Genomic DNA, 17,500 nt, shown 5'->3' with positions numbered 1-17,500 from the left:
AAACTCTGTGACAAAATAGTAGACCTCTCTCACTCTCACCCTCTCTCACTCTCACCCTCTCTCACTCTCTCTCTCTCTCGGCTAATATAGATCCTTTTCCATAGCATATGTTTTTCATAACATTCTCCTATATATTTTGTACATATTTCTATTCAGATTCAAGATTTTGAATATTATATAATTAATTTATATTCCTTCTACTATGCAAAAAAAGTACCACTAGTCTATTGTAGTTTCGTTTCCCTATAAATATATTTAGTAAATATGGTTAATTTCACAGAAAGATATTCTGTATTTTATAGAATCTATGAATAAATTCCCCTTATTATAAACCTACAGTGGAAAACAAATTGCAGCTCGCTGTTGGACATGCGCGTGGTGTAGAGCACGGAATATGGCGGCCTGCATCTGATGGCAAAAGAAGGATCTGACGCGAAAACCTTCTCGAAACTGTGAGTACTTCGTTGTGTGTATTTCATGATAACTTCCAGATATAGTTTATGGAATTTTCGCTACCATCTAGGCCCACTAGTTTATGTAGGCTATGTACAAACACTGAGAGAGCAGAGATTAAACGTAAACAATGAGTACTACGCCATGAGCTCGGTGTGTATTTTTCATGGCACATTTTAGCTCTTGTAACATATTCCCTGGACTCTACTGCTGCACAGTGGGCGCTATTGGGGTTTACGATGGTCCATTTCTGTCAGAGAAAGAGATCATCATAATAATAATAATATTTGTGGAGATATGATCGAGGCACATGCTCCATTTCTAAATCGAAATATTAGCTCCTAGCTGACATCATTGACAGGAACAGAGAGAATGATGAAAAAGGGAAAAGGAAACGCATCACACGCCGATGTTTTATTTGGTCAATTGATTGCCAACACACGTTAGTATGTTTTTATTTATACTTTATTGTTTTATTTACACTAGGCTTGCCGTATTTCCCCTAAAACTTATTTGCACAGGGTTGTCTTTGAAAAACAATGAGTCAGTCAATAGGCTTTTCTTTATCTAAGAGAATGCTTAACAGTTGCCTATCTATGTACCCATTTTTGCAATATATATTAATGAATGAAATACGTATTAACGAAAGATAAACTAAGGGCATATTTAGTAATTTCTAAACGGCTGTGAGCCTCTTCGGTTAACGCCCACTTCTGAGGAGTGCAGCCACTCGACATGGACACGCCCCCTACATTCGTTTAACTCGGACACCATTCACCTCAGGTCATGTTATACAATGTATCACATAGAGATTTGATGGTGTAACAGCAAGGGTTCTTAAAGGGTAGGTAACATAAACCTAACCACATGTAACATAAGGATTTGCATTAGTGTACACATGAAAAATCCCAATGCAAAGTTACACCTTTTTTGGGGAGTATTACATAAAATAGATCAGAATTTCCAAAGAATGCCGAAGTCATGTCGGGAAAGGTTTTTCAAGGGTGTGATGTAGTATGGAAGACCCTGCAAGCCAACCTATTCCCTAAAATGTAAACTCCAAAAGGAATAACTTCAAATGTATAACTTCAAATTAAACCAAATTGTTGGCACTCATGACTACTGGTTTCAATTACTTTCAGCCAACTTACAAGCAAATACTTTATGAATTTATTTTTACAAATCAACTTGCAAGCTAGCCAACTAACCTAACATTAGCCCTAATAGCCTGCTAAGGTTAGCCTTATTAGCCTGCTAACATTAGCCCTACTTGCCTGCTAATGTTAGCCCTACCAGCCAGTTGCTATCAACGCCTAGCTTACAGCTTCATTAAAGTAAACCAAAGTCTTGGAAATATATAACACCATACAACCAGTTATCAATGAATGTTAGCTATATGCAGTTATCATAGCCAGCAAGCTAACCAGCCAGCTAAAGTTAGATATTTAGCCAACTATCTATTAGCCAGCCTAGCCAACCACCACGGTTATGGTCGGCAACTAGAGCCCTCCTACTGGAGACCAGCTAGAACACAACTGACACATAACTGCAGATTAAAAGCAAAGAGAAAGCAGAGACTTACAGATTGATAGTTGGGGGCCCATCCGATGCAAACACTTTTATTAGAGTGCAGGCTGAGTTAGCTTCATCGGGCCGAAATCCTAAATAGATTTCAGATGTCCGTCAGCTAGCGCGCTAGCACTAATCCAAGGTTGGAAAAGTTGCAAAACTCCCGTAGCCTACTTCACAGAGAACATGACAAAAAGTTGACAAAACAAAAAGGAGAACAGACGAGGTATTACACAATTACAGCAAACAGGTATGAGTTTCTTTGTCGTTTGGAGCCCACGGCAAGAAAGCACCGGTGCCTGCCTGCTAAAGGGTTCCCACCTAGATAACACAGCCCACCTATATAACACAGCCACAGTTGTGGGAAAAGTACCCAATTGTCATACTTGAGTAAAAGTAAAAATACCTTAATAGAAAATGACTCAAGTGAAAGTCACCCAGTAAAATACTACTTGAGTAAAAGTATTTGGTTTTAAATATACATAAGTATCAAAAGTAAAAGTATAAATCATTTCAAATTCCTTATATTAAGCGACCTAGGCGGCACTATATCTTCATTTTTTTTAAATGTACGAATAGCCAGGGGCACACTCCAACACTCTGACATAATTTACAAACAAAGCATGTGTGTTTAGTGAGTCTGCCAGATCAGAGGCAGTAGGGATGACCAGGGATGTTCTCTTGATAGGTGCTTGAATTGGACCATTTTCCTGTCTTGCTAAGCGATAAAAATGTAACGAATACTATTGGGTGTCAGGGAAAATGTATGGAGTAAAAAGTACATTCTTTTCTTTAGGAATGTAGTGAAGTAAAAGCTGTCAAAAATATAAATAGTAAAGTACAGATAGCCCAAAAAACTACTTAAGCAGTACTTAAGTATTTTTACTTAAGTACGTTACACCACTGCACAGCCACAAGTCAGTGAATAGCATGAGGTGTGGCTATCGTTAGCCAGCTTGGGCTGAATTCACTAGCATAGAGTAGAGCCTCCATATGTTGAGAAATTGTGGGTAGTTTATAAGTTATCCGGAAATAAGTTAATAAATATGTAATAACCCCAAAACATTACTATGTTTGTACTTATAGGTAACCAGATCGGGACTACAACTACGTTACTAAGTCTTTGGCCGTGCTGTGTTCTTACCGTGGTGAGTAAAAACTAATGCTTGCTACCCTTTTAAACTTTTTCAGCTCGAGACCCAAAGGAGAAATTGATGGTCCTCTTGTGACCCAAATCGTCCTACAACAACCCAAACTAATAATACATAGTGTGTAATAATAGATATACAGTGGCTTGCAGAAGTATTCACCCACTTGGCATTTTTCCTATTTTGTTCCCTTACAACCTGGAATTAAAATAGATTTTTGTGTCATTTGATTTACACAACATGCCTACCACTTTGTAGATTCAAAATATTTTTTATTGTGAAACAAACAAGAAATAAGACAAAAAACAGAACACTTGAGCATGCATAACTATTCCGCCCCCCCCCCCCCCCCCCAATACTTTGTAGAACCACCTTTTGCAGCAATTACAGCTGCAAGTCCCCTGCCGGTATGTCTCTATACGCTTGGCACATCTAGCCACTGGGATTTTTGGCCATTCTTCAAGGCAAAACTGCTACAGCTCCTTCAAGTTTAATGGGTTCCGCTGGTGTACAGCAATCTTTAAGTCATACCACAGATTCTCAATTGTATTGAGGTCTGGGCTTTGACTAGGCCATTCCAAGACATTAAAATGTTTCCCCCTAAACCATTCGAGTGTTGCTTTAGCAGTATGCTTAGGTTCATTGTCATGCTGGAAGGTGAACCTCCGTCCCAGTCTCAAATCTCTGGAAGACTGAAACAGGTTTCTCTCAAGAATTTCCCTGTATTTAGCACCATCCATCATTCCTTCAATTCTTACCAGTTTCCCAGTCCCTGTCGATGGAAAAACATCCCACAGCATGATGCTGCCACAACCATGCTTCACTGTGGGGATAGTGGGTGATGAGAGGTGTTGGGTTTGCCCCAGACATAGAGTTTTCCTTGATGGCCAAAAAGCTAAATTTTTGTCTCATCTGACCAGAGTACCTTCTTCCATATGTTTGGGGAGTCTCCCACATACCTTTTGGCAAACACCAAATGTGTTTGCTTATTTTTTTCTTTAAGCAATGGCTTTTTTCTGGCCACTCTTCTGTAAAACCCAGCTCTGTGGAGTGTACAGCTTAAAGTGGTCCTATGTACAGATACTCCAATGTCCGCGGTGGAGCTGGGTTATGTTTGGTCTCTTTGTTACCTCTCTGATTAATGCCCTCCTTGACTGGTCCATGATTTTTGGTGGGCAGCCCTCTCTTGGCAGGTTTGTTGTGGTGCCATATTCTTTACATTTTTTAATAACGGATTTAATGGCGCTCCGTGGGATGTTCAAAGTTTCGGATATTTTTTATAACCCAACCCTGATCTATACTCTCCAACTTTGTCCCTGACCTGTTTGGAGAGCTCCTTGGTCTTCATGGTATTGCTTGCTGGGGCCTTTCAGAACGTGTGTGTGTGTGTGTATTGCACACAGATGGACTTTATTTAACTAGTTATGTGACTTGTGAAGGTAATTGGTTGCACCAGATCTTATTTAGGGGCGTCATAGTAAAGGGGGTGAATACATATACACGCACCACTTTTCAGTTTTACTTTTTTTTTAATTTTTAAACAAGCTATTTTTTTTATTTATTTCACTTCACCAATTTGGACTATTTTGTGTCTGTCCATTACATGAAATCCAAATAAAAATCCATTTAAATTACAGGTTGTAAAGCAAACAAAATAGGAAAAATGCCAAGGGGGATGAATACTTTTGCAAGGCACTGTATTCTCATGACTCACCCTTGACATTCCCAGGGCCCCCTTTCGGACCCTACCCATAGTTTAAGACACCCTATGTTACAGGGTTAGTAAAAATAGAACATTTCCTTCCTATGACAACAAAAACTGAACAGTAGAACAATAATCCCTTAGTGGTGTTTATGTCATAATATTATTCATCTTCTAAATAAAAGAAGTGTATATCAGTACTGTTTATGATGGACTACTAGTATAGCCATCCTTTTATACATTATAGCCATTTAATATGATGTTATTAAAGTGTCACTATTATTTAGTATGGTATTATTAATGTCAGTATTATTTAGTATGGTATTATTCAGTATTATTTAGTATGGTATTATTGTCAGTATTATTTAGTGTGCTATTATTATTATTATTATTATTATTTAGTATGGTATTATTATTATGTAGTATTGTTTATTATTGTCAGTATTATTTAGTATGGTATTATTAATGTCAGTATTATTGTCAGTATTATTTAGTATGGTATTATTATTGTCAGTATTATTTAGTATGGTATTATTATTATTATTATTTAGTATGGTAGTATTATTATTTAGTATTGTTTATTATTGTCAGTATTATTTAGTATGGTATTATTAATGTCAGTATTATTGTCAGTATTATTTAGTATGGTATTATTATCATTATTTAGAATGGTAGTATTATTATTTAGTATTGTTTATTATTGTCAGTATTATTTAGTATGGTATTATTGTCAGTATTTAGTATGGTATTATTATTGTCAGTATTATTTAGTATGGTATTATTATTGTTTAGTATGGTGTTATTCATTTCAGTATTATTTAGTATGGTATTATTATTGTAGTTCCCCCCAAGCTAAGGAACAGTGTCAGATGCTCTCTCTGACCCTCCAAAATGCATGGACATTACACACAGATATTACTGTATATATTATTTTGGTTTAGAAACAGGTTGTCAGTGATCTACTCCTGGGCATTTCCATTTAAAAAGGACCCATGAGCGCCAACATGTGAAGTTCATAGAAGCATGTTAAATGAAAGCTAAGAGTCTATATATTTATTTTTTTGAAATTAAGGCATATATACATTCTTCAACCATTTTCCATCCTAAAAATGTGTAATAATCAAAGGCTTTGATTTCTGGTCAAACAGATGGAAAAGGGGTCTTAGAAAACATCTAGCAGGAAAAAGTCCCAAAAAGTATCAGAAATACATTAAAACACAGTAATGTTGAAGTAAAGACCCCTGCCCGCTAATATCAACACCTAGATTCAGTTTTAGAGATTTGCCTTCTGTATGTTTAAGAAACATTGCCTTGTGCCCTTCCTACTGGGCACAGATGTTAGTTCAACGTCTAGTTTGGATTTACATTTGGTTGAGTTGTCAACTAACGTGAATTCAACTAAAAATGTAGGTTCAAAGTTGGGTTAAAAAAAAATAAAAATGGTGATAACTTTTTGCAGATCCAATCAGTTTTCCACGCAGATTCAACGTCATCACTTAATTATAACGTTTTAAAAAATGACATGGGAACAATGTTGAAGAAACTTTTGCCCAGTGGGTTCTAATTCCGTTACCAAAAACCCACATCTTTAAGATAAAAGTTCACAACGGAATTACCCAAAAATCTGTAACGGAATAACTGCAATTGAATTGGCTACAATGGGAAATCATAGTAGTCACAAACCACAGTTAGGTCACCTGCTACTGTCGTTTCTTCCGCTGGCATACTGTTATGTTCAGCTCATTACTGTCTTCTGCCATCTGGTGGTAACAGCAAGACAGTGAAGACCTAGAAACCTTTCTCTCTCTCTCCAGTTAATGCCCTCTCTCCTGGCTCTTACTGATACCTACCTACTAGGGCTGGGAATTGCCAGGGACCGTACCAAGATTCTGTTAACGGATGTAAATCCACTTCACCTACTGTAGTTCAACAGCCAAGGTGTGATGTCATAGGCCTAGCTGACACCCCATTCTTTCTGCAGACATCTTTCAATCTTAATTCGGAGCAGATATGAGTTTTGGAAAATGTGGTCACATAAAAAACTGAGGGAGATTTTACCGTAAGTCTGTTTCATTTTAAAGTGAAAGTTGGAGTCAAAGCGTAATGCCCTCCCTCTAGTAATAAGGAAACAGACCTAACTAAAACACTAGCACTTCCTCTCCTGTTGTAAAGTGGGGACATCTCCTCTAGTAATAAGGAAACAGACCTAACTAAAACACTAGCACTTCCTCTCCTGTTGTAAAATGGGGACATCTCCTCTAGTGATAAGGAAACAGACCTAACTAAAACACTAGCACTTCCTCTCCTGTTGTAAAGTGGGGACATCTCCTCTAGTAATAAGGAAACAGACCTAACTAAAACACTAGCACTTCCTCTCCTGTTGTAAAGTGGGGACATCTCCTCTAGTAATAAGGAAACAGACCTAACTAAAACACTAGCACTTCCTCTCCTGTTGTAAAGTGGGGACATCTCCTCTAGTAATAAGGAAACAGACCTAACTAAAACACTAGCACTTCCTCTCCTGTTGTAAAGTGGGGACATCTCCTCTAGTGATAAGGAAAGAGACCTAACTAAAACACTAGCACTTCCTCTCCTGTTGTAAAGTGGGGACATCTCCTCTAGTAATAAGGAAACAGACCTAACTAAAACACTAGCACTTCCTCTCCTGTTGTAAAGTGGGGACATCTCCTCTAGTAATAAGGAAACAGACCTAACTAAAACACTAGCACTTCCTCTCCTGTTGTAAAGTGGGGACATCTCCTCTAGTAATAAGGAAACAGACCTAACTAAAACACTAGCACTTCCTCTCCTGTTGTAAAATGGGGACATCTCCTCTAGTAATAAGGAAACAGACCTAACTAAAACACTAGCACTTCCTCTCCTGTTGTAAAATGGGGACATCTCCTCTAGTAATAAGGAAACAGACCTAACTAAACACTAGCACTTCCTCTCCTGTTGTAAAGTGGGGACATCTCCTCTAGTGATAAGGAAACAGACCTAACTAAAACACTAGCACTTCCTCTCCTGTTGTAAAGTGGGGACATCTCCTCTAGTAATAAGGAAACAGACCTAACTAAAACACTAGCACTTCCTCTCCTGTTGTAAAGTGGGGACATCTCCTCTAGTGATAAGGAAACAGACCTAACTAAAACACTAGCACTTCCTCTCCTGTTGTAAAATGGGGACATCACCTCTAGTAATAAGGAAACAGACCTAACTAAAACACTAGCACTTCCTCTCCTGTTGTAAAGTGGGGACATCTCCTCTAGTAATAAGGAAACAGACCTAACTAAAACACTAGCACTTCCTCTCCTGTTGTAAAGTGGGGACATCTCCTCTAGTAATAAGGAAACAGACCTAACTAAAACACTAGCACTTCCTCTCCTGTTGTAAAGTGGGGACATCTCCTCTAGTGATAAGGAAACAGACCTAACTAAAACACTAGCACTTCCTCTCCTGTTGTAAAGTGGGGACATCTCCTCTAGTAATAAGGAAACAGACCTAACTAAAACACTAGCACTTCCTCTCCTGTTGTAAAGTGGGGACATCTCCTCTAGTAATAAGGAAACAGACCTAACTAAAACACTAGCACTTCCTCTCCTGTTGTAAAGTGGGGACATCTCCTCTAGTAATAAGGAAACAGACCTAACTAAAACACTAGCACTTCCTCTCCTGTTGTAAAGTGGGGACATCTCCTCTAGTGATAAGGAAACAGACCTAACTAAAACACTAGCACTTCCTCTCCTGTTGTAAAGTGGGGACATCTCCTCTAGTGATAAGGAAACAGACCTAACTAAAACACTAGCACTTCCTCTCCTGTTGTAAAATGGGGACATCTCCTCTAGTAATAAGGAAGCAGACCTAACTAAAACACTAGCACTTCCTCTCCTGTTGTAAAGTGGGGACATCTCCTCTAGTAATAAGGAAACAGACCTAACTAAAACACTAGCACTTCCTCTCCTGTTGTAAAGTGGGGACATCTCCTCTAGTAATAAGGAAACAGACCTAACTAAAACACTAGCACTTCCTCTCCTGTTGTAAAGTGGGGACACCTCTAGTAATAAGGAAGCAGACCTAACTAAAACACTAGCACTTCCTCTCCTGTTGTAAAGTGGGGACATCTCCTCTAGTGATAAGGAAACAGACCTAACTAAAACACTAGCACTTCCTCTCCTGTTGTAAGTGGGGACATCTCCTCTAGTAATAAGGAAACAGACCTAACTAAAACACTAGCACTTCCTCTCCTGTTGTAAAATGGGGACATCTCCTCTAGTAATAAGGAAACAGACCTAACTAAAACACTAGCACTTCCTCTCCTGTTGTAAAGTGGGGACATCTCCTCTAGTGATAAGGAAACAGACCTAACTAAACACTAGCACTTCCTTCCTGTTTGTAAAGTGGGGACATCTCCTCTAGTGATAAGGAAACAGACCTAACTAAAACACAGCACTTCCTCTCCTGTTGTAAAGTGGGGACATCTCCTCTAGTAATAAGGAAGCAGACCTAACTAAAACACTAGCACTTCCTCTCCTGTTGTAAAGTGGTGGACATCTCCTCTAGTAATAAGGAGGAAACAGACCTAACTAAAACACTAGCACTTCCTCTCCTGTGTAAAGTGGGGACATCTCCTCTAGTAATAAGGAAACAGACCTAACTAAAACACTAGCACTTCCTCTCCTGTTGTAAAGTGGGGACATCTCCTCTAGTAATAAGGAAGCAGACCTAACTAAAACACTAGCACTTCCTCTCCTGTTGTAAAGTGGGGACATCTCCTCTAGTAATAAGGAAACAGACCTAACTAAAACACTAGCACTTCCTCTCCTGTGTAAAGTGGGGACATCTCCTCTAGTAATAAGGAAACAGACCTAACTAAAACACTAGCACTTCCTCTCCTGTTGTAAAGTGGGGACATCTCCTCTAGTAATAAGGAAACAGACCTAACTAAAACACTAGCACTTCCTCTCCTGTTGTAAAGTGGGGACACCTCTAGTAATAAGGAAACAGACCTAACTAAAACACTAGCACTTCCTCTCCTGTTGTAAAATGGGGACATCTCCACTCCTTTCTGTCCTGGGGGTGTGGCCCTCCTGAATGGAACGCGGCCTCGACCAGTGAGCAGACACACACTCGTCTGTCTGTTAATGAGAGGTTCTGGAATCCTTTTCATGTTCGTGTTCTTGACTCCCCCAGACAGACATCCCCCAGATGTACATGGCTTAATGGCCTTTTACGAAGGCTCTAGGAATCTTTATGGCTGGGGCAAGCTCAATGAGATCCACATCTAAGAAGGGGAGGAAGGGAGCGAGAGAGGCGTGAGGGGCTGGAAAGAGAGGGGCTGGGGAGAGGGACAGAGAGCTGTTACACTGCAAAACCTAAACCTGACATTTTTGTTGGCTCAGGAGAGATGTTGATAGAGAATTCCTTCTTCTTTTCCATCACATGGATTTAATTGGGACTTTGCTGGTTAGCTGGATGTTTTCTCACCTTGAGCGTCTCTTTGGTTATTGGTTTCATGTTGAGAATGTAAGATATCCGTAGAACCGGAGTGGTCTAGGCTCCATTGCTCATTGTTACCTACCTAAAACAGCCTTATCTAGTTGGCTGTGTGGGCACATTTCCTTTCCTGCCTATGTGTTATTGTTTTGTACCTTGCACTGGGAGAATGATTAGATTGGATGTGCATGTGCACTACATCTGAACAGGTTGTAATTGTTAGACAAACACCAGTTATTATTCTGTCTGTCTGTACTGTTTGGAGGGTTCAGTCTTCAGCCTGGGTCATGTTATTATTCTGTCTGGAGGCTTCAGTCTTCAGCCTGGGTCATGTTATTATTCTGTCTGTCTGTACTGTCTGGAGGGTTCAGCCTGGGTCATGTTATTATTCTGTCTGTCTGTACTGTCTGGAGGGTTCAGCCTGGGTCATGTTATTATTCTGTCTGTCTGGAGGGTTCAGTCTTCAGCCTGGGTCATGTTATTATTCTGTCTGAAGCCTCCAGACAGTCAGACAGACATAATAATAACATGACCCAGACTGAAGCCTCCAGACAGACAGAATAATAACATGACCCAGGCTGAAGACTGAAGCCTCCAGACAGTACAGGACAGTCTTCAGCCTGGGTCATGTTATATTCTGTCTGTCTGGAGGGTTCAGTCTTCAGCCTGGGTCATGTTATTATTCTGTCTGTCTGGAGGGTTCAGTCTTCAGCCTGGGTCATGTTATTATTCTGTCTGTCTGGAGGCTTCAGTCTGGGTCATGTTATATTCTGTCTGTCTGTACTGTCTGGAGGCTTCAGTCTTCAGCCTGGGTCATGTTATTATTCTGTCTGTCTGGAGGCTTCAGCCTGGGTCATGTTATTTATTCTGTCTTTCTGGAGGCTTCAGTCTTCAGCCTGGGTCATGTTATTATTCTGTCTGGATGCTTCAGTCTTCAGCCTGGGTCATGTATATTCTGTCTGTCTGGAGGCTTCAGCTGGTCATGTTATTATTCTGTCTGGATGCTTCAGTCTTCAGCCTGGGTCATGTTATTATTCTGTCTGTCTGGAGGCTTCAGTCTTCAGCCTGGGTCATGTTATTATTCTGTCTGTCTGGAGGCTTCAGTCTTCAGCCTGGGTCATGTTATTATTCTGTCTGTCTGGAGGCTTCCGTCTTGAGGATTCAGTCTTCAGCCTGAGTCATGTTATTATTCCTGTCTGTCTGGAGGCTTCAGCCTGGGTCATGTTATTATTCTGTCTGTATGCTTTCAGTCTTCAGCCTGGGTCTCATGTTATTATTCTGTCTGTCTGGAGGCTTCAGCCTGGGTCATGTTATTATTCTGTCTGTCTGGAGGCTTCAGTCTTCAGCCTGGGTCATGTTATTATTCTGTCTTTCTGGAGGCTTCAGTCTTCAGCCTGGGTCATGTTATTATTCTGTCTGTCTGGAGGCTTCAGTCTGGAGGCTTCAGTCTTCAGCCTTAGTCATGTTATTATTCTGTCTGTCTGGAGGCTTCAGTCTTCAGCCTGGGTCATGTTGTATTCTGTCTGTCTGGAGGCTTCAGCCTGGGTCCATGTATTATTCTGTCTGTCTGGAGGCTTTAGCCTGGGTCATGTTATTATTCTGTCTGTCTGGAGGCTTCAACCTGGGTCATGTTATTATTCTGTCTGTCTGGAGGCTTTAGCCTGGGTCATGTTATTATTCTGTCTGTCTGGAGGCTTCAGCCTGGGTCATGTTATTATTCTGTCTGTCTGGAGGCTTCAGCCTGGGTCATGTTATTATTCTGTCTGTCTGGAGGCTTCAGCCTGGGTCATGTTATTATTCTGTCTGTCTGGAGGCTTCAGCCTGGGTCATGTTATTATTCTGTCTGTCTGGAGGCTTCAGCCTGGGTCATGTTATTATTCTGTCTGTCTGGAGGCTTCAGCCTGGGTCATGTTATTATTCTGTCTGTCTGGAGGCTTCAGTCTTCAGCCTGGGTCATGTTATTATTCTGTCTTTCTGGAGGCTTCAGTCTTCAGCCTGGGTCATGTTATTATTCTGTCTGTCTGGAGGCTTCAGTCTGGAGGCTTCAGTCTTCAGCCTTAGTCATGTTATTATTCTGTCTGTCTGGAGGCTTCAGTCTTCAGCCTGGGTCATGTTGTTATTCTGTCTGTCTGGAGGCTTCAGCCTGGGTCATGTTATTATTCTGTCTGTCTGGAGGCTTTAGCCTGGGTCATGTTATTATTCTGTCTGTCTGGAGGCTTCAACCTGGGTCATGTTATTATTCTGTCTGTCTGGAGGCTTTAGCCTGGGTCATGTTATTATTCTGTCTGTCTGGAGGCTTCAACCTGGGTCATGTTATTATTCTGTCTGTCCTGGAGGCTTCAGCCTGGGTCATGTTATTATTCTGTCTGTCTGGAGGCTTCAGCCTGGGTCATGTTATTATTCTGTCTGTCTGGAGGCTGTCTGTCTGGAGGCTTCAGCCTGGGTCATGTTATTATTCTGTCTGTCTGGAGGCTCAGCCTGGGTCATGTTATTATTCTGTCTGTCTGGAGGCTTCAGTCTTCAGCCTGGTTCAATGTTATTATTATGTCTGTCTGGAGGCTTCAGCCTGGGTCATGTTATTATTCTGTCTGTCTGGAGGCTTCAGCCTGGGTCATGTTATTATTCTGTCTGTCTGGAGGCTTCAGTCTTCAGCCTGGGTCATGTTATTATTCTGTCTGTCTGGAGGCTTTAGCCTGGGTCATGTTATTATTCTGTCTGTCTGGAGGCTTTAGCCTGGGTCATGTTATTATTCTGTCTGTCTGGAGGCTTCAGCCTGGGTCATGTTATTATTCTGTCTGTCTGGAGGCTTCAGCCTGGGTCATGTTATTATTCTGTCTGTCTGGAGGCTTTAGCCTGGGTCATGTTATTATTCTGTCTGTCTGGAGGCTTTAGCCTGGGTCATGTATTATTCTGTCTGTCTGGAGGCTTCAGCCTGGGTCATGTGTTTATCTGTCTGTCTGGAGGCTTCAGCCTGGGTCATGTTATTATTCTGTCTGTCTGGAGGCTTTAGCCGGGGTCATGTTGTTATTATTCTGTCTGTCTGGAGGCTTTAGCCTGGGTCATGTTATTATTCTGTCTGTCTGAGGCTTCAGCCGGGTCATGTTATTATTCTGTCTGTCTGGAGGCTTTAGCCTGGGTCATGTTATATTCTGTCTGTCTGGAGGCTTCAGCCTGGGTCATGTTATTATTCTGTCTGTCTGGAGGCTTTAGCCGTGGGTCATGTTTATTCTGTCTGTTGGAGGCTTCAGCCTGGGTCATGTTATTATTTCTGTCTGTCTGGAGGCTTTAGCCTGGGTCATGTTTATTATTCTGTCTGTCTGGTAGGCTTCAGCATGGGTCCATGTTATTATTCTGTCTGTCTGGGGCTTCAGCCTGGGTCATGTTATTATTCTGTCGTCTGGAGGCTTCAGCCTGGTCATGTTATTATTCTGTCTGTCTGGAGGCTTTAGCCTGGGTCATGTTATTATTCTGTCTGTCTGGAGGCTTCAGCCTGGGTCATGTTATTATTCTGTCTGTCTGGAGGCTTCGCCTGGGTCATGTTATTATTCTGTCTGTCTGGAGGCTTCAGCCTGGGTCATGTTATTACTTCTGTCTGTCTGGAGGCTTTAGCCTGGGTCTGTTATTATTCTGTCTGTCTGGAGGCTTCAGCCTGGGTCTGGTTATTTGTAGATAAAAGGTTATGTCTGTTTTTTTCTCTGCAATTGAACGGATCTTCCTTTTGTCTACTCCTTTTACTACTTAGGACTAAAAGCCACACCTTTCATGTCAGTAGAAGTTGTTCCAGGTGTCCTAACTCATCTGTATGGGCTAGTACAAGAGCATGGACTCCAGTCTTACTTTTATCAAAAGTACAGTGTCTGCTACATGGCATATATTACTGTACCGTCCACAGCCATGACAGCTGTGACCTCATCACTTCTCCAAATACTCTTTGATCTTCAGAAGCCTGCATGGTCCGGAGGCCTAGTAAATTATTCCACTGTCTGTCAGGGATGGAATCAACTATGGTTTTCATTTCCCTCAGAATGCGTTCATCGTGATTAACGCTGGTCCTTTTCCTTCTGTGTCCTGTTCCCAGCTTCTGCTGCTTTAGTGCTGTGGCAATCAAGATGATTCAAAAAATTCCCCTCCATTTCAGTGTTGCTGTTAGATATTCTCCAGTAGATGCTCTTTGTGTTTACTCTTGCTGAAACAAGCTGTGGTTATAGATTTGCCTGCTGTACCAACCTAGAAAGAGGGCCACGCCTACTCTACTTGTCTCCTTGTTAAAAGGTATCTTGGCCTCAATGGAACTCCTGGTTAAATAAAGGTTAAGAAAAACTGCATGGGATTTCCGGTTAAATACAGGTTAACAAATAAATGTCTCTCTCTGTGTATCGCTCTAGGAGCTCAGCACCGCATCGGTAGTGGAACATTGACCGGTCTGGGGTCCCCTCACCTGGCACCTGGTGGTACCACGGTCAAATGGGCCGAAACACCTCAGAAAGGTCATAACTTTTTTTATGTTTTGTGTGGATTGGTTCTATTATTTTCTCTTCTACTCTAAAGTGTATTAATGAGAGGTTGAATTGTCTCCTTTTCAGAGCCAAAAGAAGAGAGGAGGGAGAAACCTGAGAGAAGTAACCCCTCTCCAGGAACCGGTCCCCCCTCTTTGGATAAATCTAATGGTATTAAACATGTTTCCTGCAATGTTCTTCTCTGTCACAATATAGTGTAACCTAAGATTGTCAGATAGTATGAACTATGCCCTTTGTTTTGCCAGAACCCTTCAGTTGGGAGGAGTACCTTAAGGAAACGTCATCAACAGCCGCTTCTCCCAGCTGTTTCAGACAGGTAGATATGACCTAGTAACTACAGCACTAAGGGCTGCTTTAAGAAGTGCTTTTTGACTTGTGTCCAATCCCAAATCAACCCCTAACCACCCCATGCATTCCTAGATCTGAGAGGATTAGAAAAGGTGTCAACAATTTGGTAACATTAGCATAACATTAGGTTTAGATAAAACTCTGCCTAACATAACATTAGGTTTAGATAGGGAAAGGGGGATACCTAGTCAGTTGTACAACTGAATGTATTCAACTGAAACGTGTCTTCTGCATTTAACCCAACCCCTCTGAATCAGAGGGCTGCCTTAATCGACATCCACGTCTTCGGGGGCCGGGGAACAGTGGGTTAACTTCCTTGCTCAGGGACAGAACAACAAAATTATTATTTTTGTCCGGTTACTGGCCCAATGCTCTAACCACCCAGGCTACCTGTCTCCCCATATAAGCAAATCATTCCATTATTGACTGATCCATTGTCCTCCTGTCTCCCCCAGTCCCGTTTCCCTCCCAGTAATGACTTCAAGGCTGGTATGAAGCTGGAAGCCCACGACCCTCGGAACAACACCTCCATCTGCATCGCCACGGTGATGGGTATGATGGGTACGCGTCTGCGTCTCCGTCTGGACGGGAGTGACAACACCAACGATTTCTGGAGACTGGTAGACTCCTCAGACATTCAGCCTATAGGGACCTGTGAGAGGAAAGGAGACATGCTGCAACCACCTCTGGGTAAAGGCTGCACTATATCCTGAAATGTGCTACATAGAAATAACATATTATAACATAACATATTATCGCATATAACATATTATATCATATAACATAACATATTATAACATTGCATATTATAACATATCATATTATAACATATTATAACATATCATATTATAACATATCATATAGCATATTATAACATATTATAACATATCATATAGCATATTATAATATAGCATATTATAACATATCATATAACATAACGTAGCATATTATAACATATTATAACATAGCATATTATAACATATCATATAGCATATTATAACATAACATATCATATAGCATATTATAACATATTATAACATAACATATCATATAGCATATTATAACATATTATAACATAACATATCATATAGCATATTATAACATAACATATCATATAGCATATTATAACATAACATATTATAACATAACATATTATAACATAATATACAATATCATATAGAATATTATAAAATATTATAACATCTCATATAGCATATTATAACATATTATAACATTACATCTCATATAGCATATTATAACATATTATAACATAACATATCATATAGCATATTATAAGATAACATTATAACATCTCATATAGCATATTATAACATATTATAACATAACACATTATAGCATATTATAACATAACATATTATAACATAGCATATTATAACATAACACATTATAACATATTATAACATAACATATTATAACATAGCATATTATAACAAAACACATAACATATCATATAGCATATTATAACATAACACATTATAACATATCATATTATAACATACCATATTATAACATATCATATTATAACATACCATAAAAACAAAGAGTCGCACACTCTATATGTCTAATCTCCCAGTAATTTATTGGGTAAAAAATGAATTACTGTGAGGTTATACATGCAGTTGAAGTTGGAAATTTACATACACCTTAGCCAAATACATTTAAACTCAGTTTTTCACAATTCCTGACAATTAATCCTAGTAAGAATTCCCTGTCTTAGGTCAGTTAGGATCACCACTTTATTTTAAGAATGTGAAATGTCAGAATAATAGTAGAGAGAAGGATTTATTTCAGCTTTTACTTCTTTCATTGCATTCCCAGTGGGTCAGAAGTTTACATACACTCAATTAGTATTTGCTAGCATTGCCTTTAAATTGTTTAACTTCTTACATCTAGGCGGTCCGCCAGCGGAACCCCTAGCCAACAGCCAATGGGATCGCATGGGCGAAATACAAAAACAACTAAAATACCACAATTCAATTTTCTCAAACATACGACTATTTTACACCATTTGAAAGATAAACCTCTCCTGAATCCAACCACGTTGTCCGATTTCAAAAAGCGAAAGCAAAACATTAGATTATGTTAGGATACCACCAGAGCAAAAAAACAACAACACAGCCATTTTCCTTGCAAGGACAGCCATTTTCCAAGCAAATTTTCCAAGCATTTTCCAAGCAAAATCATGTCAATTAGCCTGTCAGAAGCTTCTAAAGCCATTACATAATTTTCTAGAAATTTCCAAGCTGTTT

The 17,500-nt window shown here is 40.0% G+C and overlaps 1 protein-coding gene and 1 long non-coding RNA gene across 2 annotated transcripts in view; both read left to right on the top strand.

The window, feature by feature from the left end:
• Positions 1-14,775, top strand: part of LOC115189916 (uncharacterized) — a 14,917-nt gene extending 142 nt beyond the window's left edge. The window contains exons 1-3 of the long non-coding RNA XR_003877055.1: positions 1-452; positions 3,109-3,170; positions 14,751-14,775. The exon at positions 1-452 is cut by the window's left edge and continues 142 nt beyond it. This is a non-coding gene — a long non-coding RNA (uncharacterized LOC115189916). The remainder of the gene's footprint in view (positions 453-3,108; positions 3,171-14,750) is intronic.
• A 25-nt stretch (positions 14,776-14,800) lies between these two features.
• LOC115189917 (sex comb on midleg-like protein 2) lies at positions 14,801-15,999 on the top strand (the record flags this gene model as incomplete). The annotated part of the gene is made up of 4 exons (XM_029748418.1): positions 14,801-14,852; positions 14,949-15,032; positions 15,128-15,198; positions 15,686-15,999. Coding segments are annotated over 4 exons (465 nt in total), but the record flags the coding sequence as incomplete, so codon positions are not given.
• Positions 16,000-17,500: the final 1,501 nt, after the last annotated feature.

This window comes from Salmo trutta, unplaced genomic scaffold, assembly GCF_901001165.1.
Source record: "Salmo trutta unplaced genomic scaffold, fSalTru1.1, whole genome shotgun sequence".
NCBI lineage: Eukaryota > Metazoa > Chordata > Actinopteri > Salmoniformes > Salmonidae > Salmo > Salmo trutta.
The sequence above is the reverse complement of the archived record's forward strand: the minus strand, read 5'-3'. Positions and strand labels throughout refer to the sequence as shown.